Source organism: Pygoscelis adeliae, unplaced genomic scaffold (genome assembly GCF_000699105.1).
Source record: "Pygoscelis adeliae isolate BGI_AS28 unplaced genomic scaffold, ASM69910v1 Scaffold45, whole genome shotgun sequence".
In the NCBI taxonomy this organism is placed as follows: domain Eukaryota; kingdom Metazoa; phylum Chordata; class Aves; order Sphenisciformes; family Spheniscidae; genus Pygoscelis; species Pygoscelis adeliae.
Window position 1 is genome coordinate 4,418,965 of NW_008825114.1, and position 19,950 is coordinate 4,438,914.

At 37.7% G+C, this 19,950-nt stretch overlaps 1 protein-coding gene across 1 annotated transcript in view; it reads left to right on the forward strand.

The window, feature by feature from the left end:
* The window catches only part of CCDC171 (coiled-coil domain containing 171), a 160,700-nt gene extending 146,520 nt beyond the window's left edge, over window positions 1-14,180 (forward strand). The window contains exon 26 of the mRNA XM_009328066.1: window positions 13,891-14,180. Within this exon, the coding sequence (XP_009326341.1) occupies window positions 13,891-13,932 (42 nt within the window). The 3' untranslated portion in view covers window positions 13,933-14,180. The remainder of the gene's footprint in view (window positions 1-13,890) is intronic.
* Window positions 14,181-19,950: the final 5,770 nt, after the last annotated feature.

A 19,950-nucleotide genomic window follows, 5' to 3' on the forward strand; every position in this document is an offset into this window, starting at 1 on the left:
GGAAAAGCAAGATCTACACGCTCACTTCACAGTTGCCATGAAATTCCAAATGTCCATGCTGTGCGGTTTAATGGAAACCATGAAGTTCCTAAATGACCGCAGGTTTGTTCCAATGTTAAGTGCAAAACAAATCTTTCAAGTCATTGGCTGAGTCGCAAAAAAGGAGGGTCATGTTTTCAGGAAGCTAATCTCCTTTCCTTTTTTTCCTTCATGGTTTGCATTTCTATGGCATTAGAAATGTGTTTCTAGTGAGGTACTGGAACTACCAGCTCACAAACAAGGGTCCTCAGTTCCCAGGACTGGAAACAAGACACTTGGAACCTGAAGCTGTATTCATCTCTCATCCTAAATGCTCAGGCCAGTGCAACAGTTGTACCTCCTGGAGCAACTAATTGGAAATTGATTTAGAGAAACTAATGATTTGGATAAGGAAAGAAGTCTAAAGTATAGGTTCAAGTTTGCCCTGTAAAAAAATCATCATGCATTCATTCTCTGCCTGCAGCAGATTAACAGAGAAAAAGGAAGTGAATGCTTACGCTTCATTTTGTTCAGTTTTTGAAGGAGAAATACTGGAATGAGCTAGTCTTTTATTTTCCTTGCAAAATGGTATGTGGGGTTTCAGAAAGGCCCCAGTTGCTGTGGAGGGCAACTGTGAGTCAGGAGACAGCCATGTGATGCCATTTTCCTTATTAGATGTCTTTGCAGTACTCTTTCAAAATGTGTTTCATTGGTAATATGCCATGAGTTTTATTCACCAGCCGCATGTGTTTGCTTCCTGTTTTCTATGCACCCGTTTCTTTTGCCTTCTTCCCACACCTCTCAAAGTGACATTTTCAGCACATCAAATTAAAAGAAACTTTTGTATATTATTACATATACCACTAATGCTGCAGTAGAAATAAAAGTATTGGGAGTGCTAGACAGGCTGTTATTTTGAGAACTGGATATTATAGACCAGGACTTTTAACCCTGGGAAAAAGTTTTTACAAAAGAACAGAGCTGAGGATACAATTTTACTGGCTTTATAGAAGAAAAGGAATATTCTCTACAAAGGCAGACAGATTCACTTCTTTCCAGACTCCATGACTTTTACTCAGGCCAGAAGGTGCTTCCTCCTCCTTTTTGAAGAAGTTATCTCAAGAAAGGGAGCTGGGAAGCTTCTATTATTCCCTGCTAAACAGTGGGTTAAACATAAAGGGAACGTCTGTTTGTTCTGAGACCGTGAATTCGCTGAGAAATTTTTGGAGGGGATTAAAGCATAGCTGTGCCTGAATGAGTCGAGCTCAGATACTTAAATGGCGAATGAATCCATGCAGTCCAGCTTGTCATCTTCCTGATATTTTCTTGACATTTTAAATTTAGATCCTATAAGGTATACTGTTGTGAATAATTATTTTCTTGTTCTGACACCTGTTTGGTTTTATGTTTCAAGCTAAGTAGGTAAAGCACTGTTCATAAGGAAAAAATTCAGTGCTGATCTTCAGGCATTAGCTTTGATAGATAGTGCAAGATGTGTAGATGCTACCTGTGAGTTGCAATTCAATTGATCAGGATCCTAGATGGAAGGATTTTTGTTGTCTTTTGTGGTGTTTCTTGTTTACTTTGTACCACTAGCTCACTCCCTAGTTCGCAGGGAACAAAACCAAGAGAGTAAGACCCAGGGCAGTGTTTCCAGGAGTCTACCTCTTTCTCAGCCAGCCTCAGAAATGCATATGTGTGCAGCATGCCCCCACTTACAATGTAGCATGGATAACGCTACATGCACACATTTAAAAAAAAAAAGAAAAAAGACATTTGTGCTGGCATTTAACTGGATTGGGCCTGGAGAATCTATTTATGCATAAAACTACATTTAAAATAGTGGGGAAGTAAGTATTCCCCTCAAAAGATGTACTTTAAGTGTTTGTAAAGCTCAATCTCATGTTTAGAGCTTTATGTTTCCCTCTGGATGGCAGGGAGACAACCGACATCCCACCACCACAGAATTCAGTGCCAGCTAGCGGGCAAACTTTCCTCCGCAGGAGACAACTGATGCTGTATCTTCTCCTGGTCTTCTCTTCTGGTGCACTGACTGGAAGGAAGGTCATGGGAGCACAAGGCTGGGTATCATCTCCACCCTTGGTCCCACAGCAGATTTCTCAGCTGTCAGACCTCACCTCACTAGTCCAAGCGGAGGAGGAGTGGATCAGCAGGCCAAAGGGAGGTAATGAGAGCGATAAGGAAGGGTAGCTGTAAACAACAGCAGTCTCCTTTACTTTGAGCCTTTCTGGAATTTATAAAATCAGAATGTTTTTCTGTTGGTTTGCTCATGCTCTTTTCCCCTGCTTTCTCCTATAATTGTGCGTGTTTGCATCCTTTTCAACTGGGAAAAAAAGAACAATCCCTTGCATTCCTTTCTGTGACATTTTTGCAGTAGAGTAACGTGTTTTTGTAGAAATACATGTGTTTACCTACTTCTATTGCCTGATTGCTTGCATTTTGTACTTTAGGCATAAAAATTAATGTGAGAAATGAAAAAAAAATCCCTTTAAAATAAATTAGAGAGTATGACTTGCAGAGATAAAAAGACAGGAAATTCAGAGTTAGGGCATGAAGCATAACACTGTTCTTAACTCATAATTTTATTCCTGAAACGTTGACATGATTTAAGGGCATACAGTCAGCAAGTTACATTTTAATGTTTATTTTTATTGGGTTTTACATATTTAAGTCACACTGCTTAATATTTATCCAACATACGTTTATTTATTTATTGTTGTTGTTTTTAAATTACTTATAAAAACTTTTCATGGAAACCTGTGAAACCTAGGTAGCGAAGGCACAGTTTTTCCAGTTGCTCATAGTAAGGACCTATTTTCTCTAGAGACTGGGCTTCCTGAAGCAGTTTGGCCTTGAACAAATTGAACAATGTGAACAGTACTTGAACAAGTTTTAAAAATGTGAAATGAGTACACAGTAGGGTAAAGAGCTTCATTGTCAGCTAAAAGGATGTTATCATGATAATAATCTTGATTTTTCAAATAACTTTTGTTTTCTTCGGTTTGCATAATGGTTCAGTTGAAGAAACATTTAGAAACAAATTTGCTTTTTAAGTTCAGTCTTTCCTTCCCCATTTTACAAGAATTTGTTTGTTTTGTTGACTTGTTTCAGAAATGCTACCTTTTGGAAAGGAAGGACCCTCTTTTTGTTAAGCAATCGACTGACTTTTTTTTTTTTAATGGAAGGTAGGGTACCTTTATGTTGTGGTTTAACCCGGCAAGCAGCTAAACACCACGCAGCTGTTCGCTCACTCCCCCCCAACCCCAGTGGGACGGGGGAGGGAATTGGGAAAAAAAAAAGTAAAATTTGTGGGTTGAGGTAAAGACAGGTTAATAGGACAGAAAAGAAAGGGAAAATAACAATGATAAAAGAATATACAAAGCAAGTGATGCACAGTGCAATTGCTCACCACCTGCCGACCGATGCCCAGCCAGTCCCCAGCAGTGCCCCCCCCCGCCAGCTTCCCCCAGTTTATGTACTGAGCATGACATCACATCTTGTGCACCTCCAGCCTTCTCAGTCGGTAGAGCATGGAAAACTAAAAAGTCCTTGGCTAGTGTAAGCATTACCTAGCAACAACTAAAACATCGGTGCGTTATCAACTTTGTTCCCATCCTAAATCCAAAACACAGCACTGTACCAGCTACTAGGAAGAAAATTAACTCTATCCCGGCTGAAACCAGGACACTTTAAAATGCACAGTAAATAATAAAATTTACTAACAATATAGGCAAGAATAGTGTGGTTAATCACCAGCAGAGTTTCTTTGCTATGTGTGATGATATTAGGAAAACAAAATGACATTATGATGATGCAATGATTCCATTTCATCCTTTTCAGATGGTGTAACTGCTTCAATTCCTACAGCTTTTTAGAGGGGGACCCATGTAACCTTTAAAGCCACATTGCTTTAAGATACCACACTTTTGGATCTGGCCCTCAACTGAAATTGGCCCCTAAACCCATAGTTCACTCAGTAAATGTCACCATAAACCTGACATTGCAATACTTGCCTCTCTTAAATTTGTATGTTCACCAATATTTTGAAAGCCTTTTGTCCTGTCTAGGTGTTGCAGGTAATTTGACAAAGAAAGCCCTTGGAGGCCAGAGCCACAATAATGAAATAATTCACTAATTTTTCAGCTTTTGTTGAGTACCAAGGGTCTCATTTGATCACAAAAGGATCAGCTCCTATGGTGGTTACACGCTTATGGTCAGGGACCTGTTAGTCTTTCAGACTCTGAGTGACATCAAGTTTTCTTTCACAGGGTTTAGTAAATGTATTGCACTCTTTTGGGAGCTTGAGCATGTATTGTAACTTAACCAGGACTTTGCAAAGCTTCCTGACACTTAAAGTCATCCGGTTTCTTTTTAATTTGTGTATGTGAAAACATCCTATTGCTTTTGGAAATTCTAGTTTAATTTAATAACTTACTGAAGTGTACTACACTTTAAATAAGAGATTTTTTAGAAGAGCATAATCTAATCGGGAGCTCTGAATAAAGGAATTTAATGTATCATTCTGGAATGTACAAGGCACACCAAATTACTGCAAAATCCCTGTGTAAAACGGTTTTTTAAAGTTGTGTTACAGCTTTCTTGTTTTACAAACCAAAAAGCTGAAGAAACCTCTCTCCAAGTCTCCTTCTATGTCTTCATGACTCTTCTGATGAAAGTTTGTGGTGGTGGGTTCTGGTTTTTGGTTGTTTCTTTTTGTTTTAACTCTTTTGTGCTTTCAGAACACACTTTTGGCATATATATATAGGAAAGGATGAAATTCCGTTAGCATTTTTTTAAAGTTGGTTCACATAAAATATGATTGGTATGCAGGAAATACTAGTTCCATTTGCCTAGTGGACTGACTCGAACTGCATGTTCAGCCTCACAGAAAGTGATGATCTAGTACCTCAGCTAAGAGCAGTTCTTAGAGCCTGATTGTGCTCAGGAATCTAATAAGTATAAAAAGTTCTGTTGAAGTAATTTTTTTTTTTAATTTAATTTCACTCTGAAGTATAACTGTATATATAAATTCGGCCAAAACCAATAGAGACAGTAAACCTAGCTCACCCACACTCAAGTTGTTTATAACTGATAAGCTTGATTCCTTGCCCAGTTAGTGTAATTTGGATCTTGCATTTACAAAAGACCTACATGTTAGCCATCAACTGAAATTGAGCCTAAAATATTTTTTTTTAGGCTATTCAGATATTTTATAAGCAATAGTGCCAGAAAGCCAACTGTTTTCCCTGACCATTACTGTTATAAAACCTTTAGAAGTCTATTGAATATACACTGCTTCAGATATTACATGCAATTTGCAGGAGAAGGAGTAATTCCCTCCTGAAGTTACTTCAACTAAGTTTTACTGGAGATGAATGAACATTAAAATGCTTGGTTTGGATAAGCAAAGAAAAGTTTGAAAACTATCCCAAACGTACAGGGAGCCAAATGTACCTCTTCCCAGTGAATCTTTCTCGAAGCTAGTTTATGGGGCAGGGGGATGGAGCCCTTATCAGGATTTTGGCTGGGAGGTAGCAGGCTACACATCTGCAGTGGACAATCCAGAAAATGTACAATGCATTGGCCAGTGCTGAAAGGGTGGAACCCTTTGTCCTCCTAATACACTGATGATTTTAATAATAAGCATTCATTTTGAGAAAATGAGGTTGACAGTAGTAATAGTTCACTTCTAGGCATGTGGTATAAGTCAGTCATTTTTTGCTCTATCATTAGGATCTTTTTAAGAGGCTATTTAGATGAACTCAGCATGCAAGTGTGTGTCTATTTCGGATAACAGGTTACTATCAGTCAGTCTTTCAAATAGGTGCAGATAGGTTGCACAAACCATGTCTGTATCCAGTTTATGATCCTAATTCTGTTGTGTCCTAAGAGCTAACATCAGTCTGCTGTTTGTTAGGGGATGCTAAAGGCTGTCAATTCATGAGATCAGCATTTCCCTTCTCACTTCAGGATTATGAACAACACCAGAATATATTCCCACAACCAAGTGGACCGAAATCACTTTTTGCTCACCTAAAGGTTTTTGGAGAGATCTGCAATAATATTCTCCACTAAGAGGCCTTGTGTGTCCCTGGCACTTCATTTTAAGTCTGACTAATATCATTTTCCTACTTGAAATCCGAGTGAGATGTTTGCTACTTTTTTTTCATTGCTGCAAAATGACCCATTTTTGCATCGGCAACCTCTGCCAGAGGTGTGCCAGTTCCAAGTCCTTACAACTTGCTTTTTTTCACCACCTTTCATAAAGATAAGTTCGTTCTATGTCCTAGCCATGAATTCCTGTCGAGAGAGGTGTCTGCTTTACACCTCAACCAATATATTTCCTATTTGTTTTCCTTCCTTCATGCTTATGGCTTTTCTTGAGCTTCCACTTTCTACAAACTGGATGTCTGCTTCTCTTTATGAAAATCAGATTTCTTGTGTGAAAAAATGCCTTTTCAATGGTTTTTAGAGAGAACTTCAAGGGACTTGTTCCTGTAGATATGCTGGGAAAGCAAATAGGTTACATAACCTATCTGAACTTGCTGTAGTTTAGCAACCACCAGAATCCGAAAGGGCTTCGTGGATAGTCTTTTGAGTCTTGCCTTGCTGCAGTTATGGTAGTTGAAACCCGTAAGGCCACCAGAAGGCGTTCGCTACAGCGACTCTCCTAATTCCACCATCCAGACACCAGTGTTCATCCAGACTGTTCCATGCTTGGTTAACAGTGTGCCTCTTCAGCAAAGAGTGCTTGAACATCATCAGTACTTGTTGCGTATTGGAATTTTAAGGGCCTTTTCTGACCTACTCCATGTATTTAATACAAATATACTTGAGAGGAGTAGCAAGCAAACTGGAGTATTCTCAAGGCATCTGTCTGTAAAGTAACAGTGAGTTCCATGTTTGTTCTTGTTTTTATATAAGCTGTCAGGAGTATCCTAAAATGTTTATTTCAATTTTTTTAATAGTTCATTTGTTTTGTTAGCTACATAGATTTATATTTCTGAAAATTAATCGTCAAAAATATTGCATATTTGGCAGAAATGCATAGCAACAATTAGTCTTCTGAATGCCTAAAGATTTTTTAATGCAAGAAAGCTGAATCATAAAGACACTTTCTTGTTCCTAGACCTTTCTTCTTTATGTTGTTAAATGTTACTATTAGAAATAATTACTTTTTCCCTCTTTCTCCCTTGTATCCATATTGCTGATACAGTATATCTTTATTAATTGTAAAGCAATTGAAGTATTTTACTGAATCAGTGTAATTTCTTTTTTGCCAAAATGTTTATGATGGTCAGCTCTACGATTCTGCATTAAAATTAGTCTTTGGTAAAAGATAGGTTAATGCACCACTGGCAAAGGTCTGCTCTCCTTGTCCTGTTTAGTAGCAGAATGCCTAAATTGTAGTTGCACCAGTTTGGAGCAAACAGACAAAAAGGAAGGTAGCTAAGCATTTTGCTGTGCGTGAGCAGTTAGAGGGCAAGCAGACACCGTGCACCTTGACCACCTATTATGAAGCTTTTTGCTGCAATGTCAAGTGAAAGCGAGTTAATTGGGTGAAGCTGTAGAGCATGTTAGGGGCATGGTAAAGGGTTGCTGTCTGACAGCTGAATGTCAGCAGAAGCTAGTGAAGTGTGGCTGAGAGACAGAGACCTGTCACAAAGTTCGTGTGGACTATAGCACAGTTAGGGAGATGAAATGTGGTTCTGTCTCACTTTCTCCCTCATTGCATTCAAGCACCTTAAGATTTCACACTGTATGTGTCAACCCTTGTTCTCTAAGCTGTTTTCTCCTAACACTTCTGCATTCAAATGATTGGACAGAAGATGCTAATGTTTGGCAAAATGAATGTAAATACACTTTTTTCCTTTTTCTGCTAGAGTGGCAGTATACATGCAACTCAGACAAAACTTTGAAGGCTTACGTCAGACAGTCACACTGTCTAGGAATTCAGCTGATGACTGAATAAATTTCTCAAGAGAATAGGAAGTTTGACACTTTAACTAGTTGGACAGGGACTCTTTTCCCACTAGCACTGGCAGAAGAAAAGTGGGGAGGACTACTTCATGAGTCGCTTGTGCCTCAGCTTGGTGTTGTGAGTGTTTCAGTCTCTGGTTGTAATCACCTTCTCCTCTTCTTGCTAGAAAGAAGCCAAAAGCTGAGAGGGAACCATGAGACAGAGAAATACTGATCTGAGGCGATGAAAGCTGTGGGAAACCTCACATAGCAGGAAGGACTTTCTTGGAAGCAAGGGGAGCGTCAGTTAAAGATAGTGACAATCTTACACACTGATGCAAAACATGGAGAGGTGTCACAACAGTTTAGTAAGAGTACAGTGTACCTTTCAATGTTGCTTGCAACATGCAGCACAAGATAAGGCAAATAGCCATTTGGGTTAGCTACTCAGATTAAAAATAAATAAATAAAAATTGCTTCCATTCTTGAGAAAGTGGAAAGACAGTGGTAGGCAGCAGGGGCAAAAAGTACTAAAGAATTTGGAAACTTGGATTGAAATCAATACAGACTGAGCATTTCACAATGAAAATAGTGTGCTAAATAGTTTGCCTAATGTTTTGGTATTATTAGTGTAGTGCAGAGAATTTGACCTGAAAATGGGAGACTTCCATGTGTATTCCAATGAAGCGTCTGGAAGAGAAACTTACTATATAGGCTGTGTGGTGGATTTTGGCCAAAATATTTAGAAGCCATCAAAAATAGCAATGCAAAACCAAATTGTCTTTAAGCCAACAAAACATTGAAGATAAGGTGTTCATCTGATGTGATAATCCATCCAATCCTTTGCATTCTTCAAACATACCAGGTTTAAGTATGTTTGAATAAAACGGGATTTTCTTTTAGAAAAACAAATACAATATCATTAAGTCTTTCTCTTAATTGCCTTTAATTGAGCCTCTAGAGTGTGGTTTCACTGAATGCATTAAATGCTAAAGCATTAGAAAAGCAGAAAAAAAATATTTCCAGATATTTCAGACTCATATGTTTGTTTAAAAACTCCTGAAAGTGGAAGAGGGAATTCTCTGATAATGAAAAAAGTCATTAGTATTGTTGGCTAGCAGCACCCAAAGTGTGTTGTGTGTCTACCTTTCTGACTTAATATGTAATGAGTTGGCAGCCCATTGAATTATTCTCTGATAGCAAATTGTTTGCAGAATCCAGGCAGGAGTGCTGACAATTAAAATTTATACCGAATGTTACCATTTTCCTACTTCGTGTCAGAGCACCAATTTAGTTCTACTGCCTCAGCATACAGAATTGCAAAATCATTGACATGGGAAGCAAACTTTCCAGTTTTGGCCAGCATATATTCCTGCTTTGAAAAAGTTTGTTAACTAGCACTGTATTGCACTGACACCTGCTAGTAATACTTTCCATTTTAAGTACCAGTTTCTAGCATTTTCATCAGTCTGATGTTTTATTTATTTCACTGAGAGTGAGAAATGGCTCTTGGAGCTACTTCTAACAGCAAAAGAATGAGCAGCATACTGGAAGTCCATTGGCATTGCCTGGCAAAAGGCAACTCAGTTTTGGAAATAGCAGTCTGAGAAGGAGGTTGTGAATGATCTGAAAATGTGCATCTTTCTCTATAGGGAAATAGGTTTTCCACATAAGTGCTGCAAAATGGTTATTGAAGACAGTGGTTGTTTCTTTAACACTGGAATTGCTGTTGCTACAGTGAAATGGTGCAAGCTACAATGATAGCATAGGTGGGAGAAGCTGAAAAGAACATTATTGGCCATATGATTTGCTGCCTACTGGTATTACTATGTATATGTATGTTCTAGAGTTGGGGTGAGAGGAATCAGTATCAGAAAGCAATTGTGGAGAAATGTATTCACTGTTTCCCACTTCTCCCCCATCGCTCTCTACATCTGTGCTTATCTTAAATTTCTTACTACTCTTGAGGGATTGTGCTACAGTCTTTCCAGAGATTTTAGGGATTGCAAGAATTCAGAAGAAACTACAGCTTGCTCCTCCGTCTGCACTTCTCTTTGCTGTCAGGCATCCTCACACATCTAAGTATCCTGTAATCTGGTGATTTCCAGATCACACTTTGGCCTTGTAATTCAACAATTGTCTTTAATTTACCTTGAGATATAACACTGAACTTATTACTGCATCTGCATCATCACACAGGGAACCCCCATAACTGAGTCTTTGTATTATGTTGTAACTTCAGTATTATTCTTTCTGCCCTTTTATTTTTTCCCTTACTTGGTCATTTTCTGTTCTGATTCTAAGCAGTTTAATTACTTTCTTACCTCAGTCGAAGCCTTATATGCAAGCTTGTTATTCACAACCCAGAAGCCTTAACTCACAAAAACCTTACCATTTTTTAGTATTCTGATTTTTTTATAATATAGAATGTTACATGTCATAAGAAAGTGGAAGGGAAGTTTCGGCTACTGTGTTTTGACATTGAATATTTGAAAGCAGTTTAAAGTGACTAAAAGTAGTGGTGGGAGATCCCAAAATTGGAAGGAGTTATTGTTGTAACATACAAACAGTAGAGGGCAATTGAAAAGTTTTAGTGTGGTATTATAGTGAAAATTGTGGTCCAGTAAAATTATCCTTGTGTAGACTTTGAAGGCTTGAAACCATTCTGGCTGATTTGTGGCTTCAGCTCTGGTTATAGATTTTACTCCTACGATTGAAGATAAACAATATACTTCCAACAGTGAATTTCTTAATGTAGTTACCTGTTTGCACCACTGTCATAACACGTGCATAGTCTTTTAATTCCAAATGTCTAACTGTGCCTATTATTCCACAAGTATTGATACATAAAAGCAAAATGGGGTGTCATTGATCACAACATGATGCTTTTGAGTAGGCTGACATTGCAATAAAAACATATATAAGGATATAATACATGATGGTATTATAATATTTCCTCACAATATCATACATAATAAAGCAACCCACTATAAATCAGTTTTAACTTTGGTAAAACAGCTCATGTATCATGAGACAACCTGTAAACTAGATCCTAAATGAGATCATAGGTTAGTCACAGACGAAAAACTGTAGAGAAGAATTGTTTTAAAAATCTTTTTCCATGTCTAATACTAAAAAATTGCTTGAGTTAACTATAGTTTAGAAAGCAATTATTCTATAATATAGACTAACCTTTCATATTTTGGTCTTTGGGAAAACATGTTTTATAAAGTTAGGCTATCAAACTTTGAAAAATGACCAAAGGACATGACCAATTACTATATTACATAAATATTTTGAAAGTATATTTTTGCTAGACATATTGTGTCCTAAATATCTATTTACCTGATGAAGTGTAACAGTTTAGATGGAATCATTTACAGCTTGTCAGGTAAATAAAAGTGCTATGCTAAAGATTTACCTGAACAGACACCTTATTTAAGGTACCTAATTCCTCCTTTAAAAATTACCTAAATGCATATTTATATGATGGATTATCATCACAGCTCTGGCGTAGTCATTTGAGTTTGTCAATTTAATACGTGTTTTAGAGAGGTGTCTAAATACAATAATGTTGAAAGAGGTCTGCTGGGGAAATTATAACTGCCTTTAAAATTCGTGGGTACAGGTATGTAGTCAAACAATGAGTGTTGTAACAGTTCTGAGTATTTTTTCTTCTAACCTATAGAATCCTACTTTCTTGTTCATCATGAGTGTATATAATGATATTGGATCAAAACTGTTCTTATGAGTAACAGCCAAGATTTTTTTTTACATCAATCACATTGCTATTAGATCTGATTTCCCTTCTATTCAATGAATAGTATTCTGTTCTTTGTAAGAAGTACAGCACAGGATCTGGATAACTAAAACTGAGCTTTTTTCCCCCAACAGTGAAGCTTTTACTGTAACATAGTCTATTGACTTGCTGCCAATCATTAAGTTTCATACTTTTTTTTTTGCAACTCTCAAAGGAAATCTGATTTCTTATCTCCTTACTGAGATTTTGATGCCAAATTCTTAAAAAAACCCTCACTACATCTAGAAAAAGAGTAATATGAGAGTGTACTTGTAGCATGTGATTTTTACTCATTGTGATATGCTGATTAATTGAGATGTTGAAAGCAGTACAAACCAGTATGTTTAAATTTGTCTTCAATATTTGTTATCCAGAGTGAAACCTGTTTATAGCTTGTATCTTACTGATTTTGTTTTTTTACACACAGAAGTGTTTTTAGAACATCACAACTTATTTGCATATTTCAATATTGTCATATTTTTTTTATGAATGACTTATTTTAGAGATAATTTGGCTATGTGGTTAGCTGATTAAAGTGTACAAATAACAAACTGTTAATCTGTGTAACAAGTGGATGCCTTCATCAAGATCTCGTTTCAGACGTGCTGATACAAATGCAGTAAATCTCGTTTGTGCTTTGGCTTTTTAGTAGTTCCCACTGGGCATAGCATTGAGCCCGGAAGGACTGAAAAGCTAGAGTGTTACAGATAGTGTTTGCCAGTTCTGCTGGTTATCTCTTCCTCATCACCACCATAGTTCAGCAAAACTCAAGGCACTACCTCATTTTAACTACCTACTTGAAGTAGTCATCTAAATTTGCTACTGTATGGGTTCTTAATGAAGGTCTAATATAACCTAGCAGTTTACAGTAGCTGCAATACGGCTTGTGGTGAATCAGGAAATCAAAAGAGTCCATATCAAAGGGAACTGTTGAAGTAGGTGTTAGAGGCAACCATTGATTTTTCTCCAGCAATAGTAACAGAGGAAAGGGGACTCTTTCATGAATGTGTCTTTATAGATGTGAGTCTGGATTTGTTGAAATATGAATATACACATGCCCTTCTGCCTCTCTCTGGATATCTATGAGTATGTATATTGGAATCTGTGCCTCTGTATACATGCATTTCTGCCTCTGTGTGTGTGTGTTTATATATGCAAGTATACTGTTCCTGAAATGCCGAAGAGAGTCTTTAAAACCTCACATATACCGTAACAGTCTGTCAGTATCTTAACTTTTGTCTTTTCTGTAATTACGCTTTGCATGTGAAGTTTTCACATATTTTATGACTTGATGAAATAATTGGTTGTTACTTCCACAGCTATATAATACATTGGGTAAAATATCTTGGTAAAGGGCAGAAGAGCAATATGGCATTGTGTTTTCTTAAGTCTGTTTATTATTATGGATATTTAAGGGAATACAGAGTGTCTTTATTTAACATTTTAAAAAATTATTAATGCTGATATACTGATATTATCCATAATCTTTCAAAGTAGGATGCACAATGTTTTGGTGCTGGAAGTTATTTAATGTTGAATTTAACTGGTCTAACCTTTACAACTGTTTGACTGAATGTCGAGCCTCATTGTAATATGAATCATGTTCCCCATCAACGTACATTCACTGTATATTCTCTGGCCGTCTTCTAACAGGCTAATATTTGAAGATATTAAGTGTTTTATGTCAATTGATGGTAAAATACGTTTAAAAGTAAATGAATACCTTCCATGGTTAGCATGGCATATTTTTCCTAACAACAGTGACAGGGAGACTGTCAAATGCGTTTGTTTACTTGATTAAAAAAAACACACCCAAGAAATGTTAATGAAGAGGGGTAAAAGTTTTCTGTAAGTATTTGTAGCACTTCAAATAATGTAGACTATTGTTTCCTAACACTTACGAGTGCCGAATACTCTAGCTAATGTCCTTTGTTCCTGCTTATTAACAATTAATATATATATTCAAGTACCATGTATTTTAAATAAGTGTTTGAAACGAGAAGCAAACACTTGCAAATACTTCATATACATACCTTTGTGAAAGGCATAATGAAATTATTTTTCTTTTTTATTCTTACTTTATTTTACTCCAGGAATCAAGAGGGAGTTCAAACATCACCATGGCTTCAAGCTAGGAATTCAGCCTGACCAGAGTTGTATCCCAGATTTTTTGGCATTGCAAGCTGAACCTGACACATCCTACAGTTTAATGCACAATAGAGCCAGTTCTCAGTCTTCAGTCTATTCCTTCTGCCTGAATGTCACATCAAGTCCCAAAAGAACAATGGAAAATGGATTTTCAGAGTCTTTGTATCAATAATCTTTTAGAAGGAAAAAATTGCATTAATGTAAAAGGATGCAATTAAAGTGCAATTTTGTTGCTACCTTTGAATTGTAGTTCAGCGTATGTATTTTTTGACATTAATTTTACATTTTTATGAAAATGTGCATTCATATGTTCACATTTCTGCGCTTCTCATTCTTTACATACCGAAACAGTTATTTTTTAAACTTTTTATTTATTACAGTTGTTCATTTTTTATGTAGTATATTTTTAAATGTTAAAGAATGACACATTTTGGGTAATTTTCCTCAGTCTTAAAAAAAAAATCAATAAGCCATTTTAGTCTCTATCTATCAAAGTTGTTTCATACTTGTCTATTTTAAAGCAGGACTGCAATACTTTAATAGGATTGAGAGAGCTATTTGAAATGTATGCCAATGATTCCTGTCATTTCATGGCAGCCCTGCCATGGTTCACTGAGCCCCCTCTTTTCTCTTGTCAGCTCAACTGAAGACAAGCATTTAGTTGCAAACTTTAAGCAGGTTGTGCAAAACAGAAATGATGTGACTGCTTCTCTTCCTGCACAATAATGTCACTGCTGGTCAATGTGAGAAGGTCAGGTTGCTCCTTGTAAAGCTACATGATACCACTTGCCTATTTGAACAAGTTAAGTTAACTGCTGAATCTGGTCCCTGCAGGCGCTGAAAACTCACCCTTTTATCAAGTCTGCATTTCATAAGAAAGAAGAACAATTGTGCAGGGAGGATTTCTGATGATATGTTTATGTACTTTATAAGGACAGTTCCCAAACCAGTGTTGCAGGTGATATATTTAGTTTAAGCTGAAAGACTTTAAAGTAATGGCTGTTTTGACCTTCAAATAGACTCCTTTTTTGTTGTTGTTGGTGGGACCCAAGAGTGACGCCCATCTTTGATGCTGACAGAATTTAAAGCGAGGCCATTGCCCTGCATTTTCTGCCTTGTAGCACACAAAAGTAAAATTGTATGTCAGGCCGAGATGTCGGGGAGCTGACAAGATGCCCCAGTGACATTTCAGCTGGAAAGAGCAAGTGTCTTGCAACCAAGTGGTCAAATATCAAATAATAGGTCAAGCAGGAAGGAGCTGAGTTCTAACCACAAAGAGGTTTCTGGTAACTTACTTGACAAGCTTTTGGGTGCTTTGTGGCTTGACAAAGTGATGTTCTGTTGGGTATCGCTAGACAGACTGTTCTTTATTGCCTTCAGAAGATCAGACATTGACATTGATTAAACTCTTTAACCCTTAAAGGTTAAATCCTAGCAGTTTCATCATTGTGAATGAAGAACAAAGGAAAATTTGTAATATACCATTTGTTTTCATATTAATCACTGAACTCCCCCATGCTATTAACTTTTGATGTGTGATGTAGTTTTTGACAAAAAGATTGAATGCAAAATCTATATAATAGATTGTTTCTCATTATGGGCCAGTGATACATTAGAAAAATAATATTATGCATTATGGAATTTGTAATTTCTTCTAATATGTCAAATGTAGGATTTGATTTTAAAGCCTCCCAACTACTATTGAAATTCCATTTTGGATGGAAAACAATATTTGCGTAGATAACACACCACTTAAAATGACCAAAGTCTTCCAAATACCCTTGTTTTCAGGTATCAGAAAAGCTAAAATAAATCTCAAATTTACAACAGAACAACTTTAATCAAAGATAGCTTCAAGTTTTCAGGTATTCCCCTATTGTGCAAGTCCATTGCTTACAGCCATGATGTGCATGTGTGTATGTATACTAATACAAAGCCATGCAAAAACAAATAAAAAATCCTGCAGAACTCTTACATGTAAGAGTTGGCTGATAGAGGAGGAACATTCCTTTTCTTTATGGTGATGTATTTATTCTTGAATACTGAAGAAAGAAGTTTTGTTTCCCTCCAAAAATCTTGGCTCCCCTCTTTCCTGACAGTGACTGTTACTCGTAAAGGCACTGCAAGTACTGTAGTCTGCTCTCCCAAATATAACGTCAAAGATCTGTTATATTTGTATGAAGAATGAAAGAATATATTTTACTGAGCATTTTTCTCTCTACTATGTATAGAAGCATGTACGTGCTTTACTTTTTAAAATATATTCTCATGGTACTCTATAGTTTGAGAAAGAAAGTGCCTATTATTTGCTACATGACCTCAAACTACTGAAGAAAATTTGCAGCATATTTGTCCCTTTCCCATCATTGCCAGTACATGTGGTATTGTGCATGTAGAGATGGAAGAAGGTTTTCTTTCTGAAATCAGTATCTTATGGAGACTAGGAATGATCTCCTCCAGTTACTCCAGTTACTGCTCCAGGCATAGGTTCATGTGATTTCACAGGGGCCATAGCAATGGCAAACTGTGTAGTTAATAGGAATAATCTGGTGAGCTATTACTTCTCACAAGAACTAGCTTGTATGTTTTTATTGAAAGGAAGATGTCTACCTCATTTACTCTGTTTAAATATTGACCAACTGCGAGTTACAGACTGTTTTCCTTAAACCCATCCACTTTGAAGAGACTTTGAAATATCTTTTGATTGGATGTCAGATGTCCCATTTGTAAAGGAAAGCTCCTCTTTCTCATGTTGTAAAGAAGTTGTTGAGTAGTAAACTGGATCATCATTAGTCAAATACCCCTGTGTTGCTTTTCCAGGCATCTGATAAATTGAAGTTTGTGATAAATTCCAAATGAATAAAAGAAATCCAGCTGGCAAGATTCCCTGTTGGTAGTTTACAAATGATCCCACCAAAGCATTTCTTTTCCTTTTTGGGGACACAATAAAAATCATGCTTGTGTAGAATGCGGCAACACAGTTCAGTAACAGTAGCTGCCAAAAGAGCATCCTGACCGTTTTATACCATCTGCTTTCTCACGCTTGCTTTGAAAATTGCAGAGCTTGAGAGCTTGATCCTTACTTTCAGAGCTTTTTATGGTTTGGGGCTGGGATTTCAAGAGGACCACTTCCACTTGGATAACCTCAGCTCCATCATCAGCACCGCTCCGTGAGAACAACCAGTTTCCTTAGAAGAAAGCCCATGTTTGGTGGGGCTAGAATATTCTCCATGTTTTTGGAATGTGGCACAACAAATAGTTGGTCATAGATCTGCCTTCTGATCAGTCTCAAAATTCATATTAATGTATTTTCCCACCAAGCAACTCATCTCTGAAAAGAGAGTGTGAAATATATGGTTTATTCCCTGCAGTAGGAAGTTTTACAGCTGTTAGTACAAATTGTGTGTGTGCCTGTGTGCACACGTGTGTGTATACTTCTCAGCAAAGAGTTTGGTTATTGGGCTGACTCTGTTACCACTCCACATACTGTAAGCAATTACTACTGCACCAGTGGTACAGAAGGGCTATTCGGCTCTCCCTGTCTCCGACAGATATTTGCAAATTCAGCACAAGCTTTACTGCCAGTAAAGTTTGATATACAATTATGGGAGTCTCCTCCATTGCTGGAAAATACCTTGGATGCCTTTACCAAGTTAATCCAGGGCAGCTGAGGTTGGAAGGCACCTCTGGAGATCAGGTAGTCAAGCGCCCCTGCTCAGAACACAGTCAGCTACAACAACGGAGTATCATGTCCAGTTGGGTTTGAATATGTGCAAGGATGGAGTCTCTCTGGACAACCTGTTCCAGTGTTCAATCACCCTCAGAGTAAAGATGTTTTTTTCTTATGTTTAAATGGAATTTCATGTGTTTCAGTTTGTGCCCATTGCCTCTTTTCCTGTCACTAGGCACCACAGAGAATAGTGTGGCTCCATCTTTAATTTGCAGGTATTTATACATATTGATAAGATCTCCCTGAGCCTTCTCTTCTACAGGCTAAAAAAATCACAGCTCTCTCAGCCTTTCCTCATGTGACAGATGCTCCAGAGATTTTATCAGTCATCTTTGTGGCCCTTCACTGGACTCACTCCAGTGTGTCCATGTCTCTCTTGTACTAGGGAGCTCAGGACTGGAGCCATTACTCCAGATACGGCGTCACCAGTGCTGAATAGAGGGGAAGGTGCTGGCAGGTCTCTTCCTGATGCAGCCCAAGGAGGCTGTTGGCCTGCTTTGCCGCAAGGGCACATTGCTGCCTCGTGGTCAACATGGAGCCTATGAGGACCTCCAGGTACTTTTCTGCCAAGCTCCTCCCCAGCCAATTGGTGCCCAGTCAGTCTTGGGCCCCCAGCCTGTCCTGGTCCATGGGGTTATTCCACCCCAGGTAGAGGGCTTTCTTCTTTCTTTTTGAACTTCGTGAAGTTCCTGTCAGCCCATATCTATGGCCTGTCAAAGTCCCTCTGGAGGGCAGCAAACCCTTCTGGTCTGCAAACCACTTCTCCCTGCTTTGTATCATCAGCAAACTTGTGGGGTGTGCACTGGGTCCCGTTATTGAGGTCATTAATGCAGTTATTAAACAGTATTGGCCCCAGTATTGACCCCTGGGGTACACCACTAGTGACTGGCCTCCAGGTGGACTTTGTGCCACTGATCACCACCCTTTGATCCCACTAGTTCAGACAGTTTTGAAACTGACTTACTGCCTATGTATCTAGTCCGTATTTCCTTACTCAACAGTGTGCCATTTTGCTGTGTAAAGGGCTCTCAAAATTCCCAAACACTGCTAAAGCCCTGGATTAAGTGAAATGCAATATTTTATATAACCTGTTTGTTAATTAGGTCAGTTTGATCATTTGATCACTTAAAACAGCATCTGATCATACTGCTGTCATCCTATACTTGAAAGGTTTTCCAAGGCTTTAAATTTGATACAAATCTGCGTGTTCAGTGGTATAACTTAGCTCCTAAAAATTATTTAAACTCGCTTTTGAAATACAAAATTGCTTTAGTAGCATCTTTCTCCTGATGTTTTTTGTTGTTGTTTAATTATTCTCTAGTGAATAAAATCCAAGAAGCCCTTGGCAGTATCACAGTTTGGAACAAATCTTTATGTGAAGAGCACCTTTCTTCCATTGCTGGTGATGAACACCAAGCTTAGTCAGCGTTTCTCCCTCCATCCTTTTGTTGATTGGCCTTGAAATCCAAACTCACAAAATGAATCTTTTAGGACATTCTTTCCTATCTTTTCAACTTCATCTTGGCCAGTATAAAATGACTAGATTTTGCCTAACTTGGCTTCACTTTGGTCTTCATAATCTGATCCTTTTTGGACAATCACTTCACATCACACTCTCTGTATGGCCCAAAAATGAACCTCAGTATTTATTTGGAAAGTATTTAGGTATCGTCCTTCCTCTTTGCTGAATATTCACCTAAACCAGTGGAATCTATAGTGAACTTTACATATATTAAAACTAAATTGTTTAACCCCTTTAGGTGCAGTGTTTTGGGATTAAAACTGGTATAATTACATTCTCTGATAGGTTCTCTACCTCTACTGTGACTTCAATTTTACAGATCTAGACTTGGCTTTCAGTTAGGTCTCTGCAAATCATCCTTCAATATCAATGAAAGACGGAAGGTGACATGCTCTCTGTCATGCTAATGTGGGTCTGATCGCTGTCATGGGGAGCATCATGTAGGGATTTTGTGCAGTTGATATAATTTTATGTATTGTAGTTTGATGCTAATATTAAAAAAAAAAAGGTTCTTACTTTATGAACCAGTCATTCAGCAATGCACGTGAAACTGAATCTGTGTCTGCTGTTTCTGGTGTCCAGTGACTGATGAATAAAAATGAACAAGGACAAAGAAAAATATGAGGAAGTGTCTGAAAACTAAATTGTTTCCAAGGAATGCTCAGCAGGAGGTAGGGAGATCCACTGAATAATTTTTCTTCAGTTCTTTGTTTACCACTTCTACTTGACCATACTTCCTGTCTCTTTACAAGC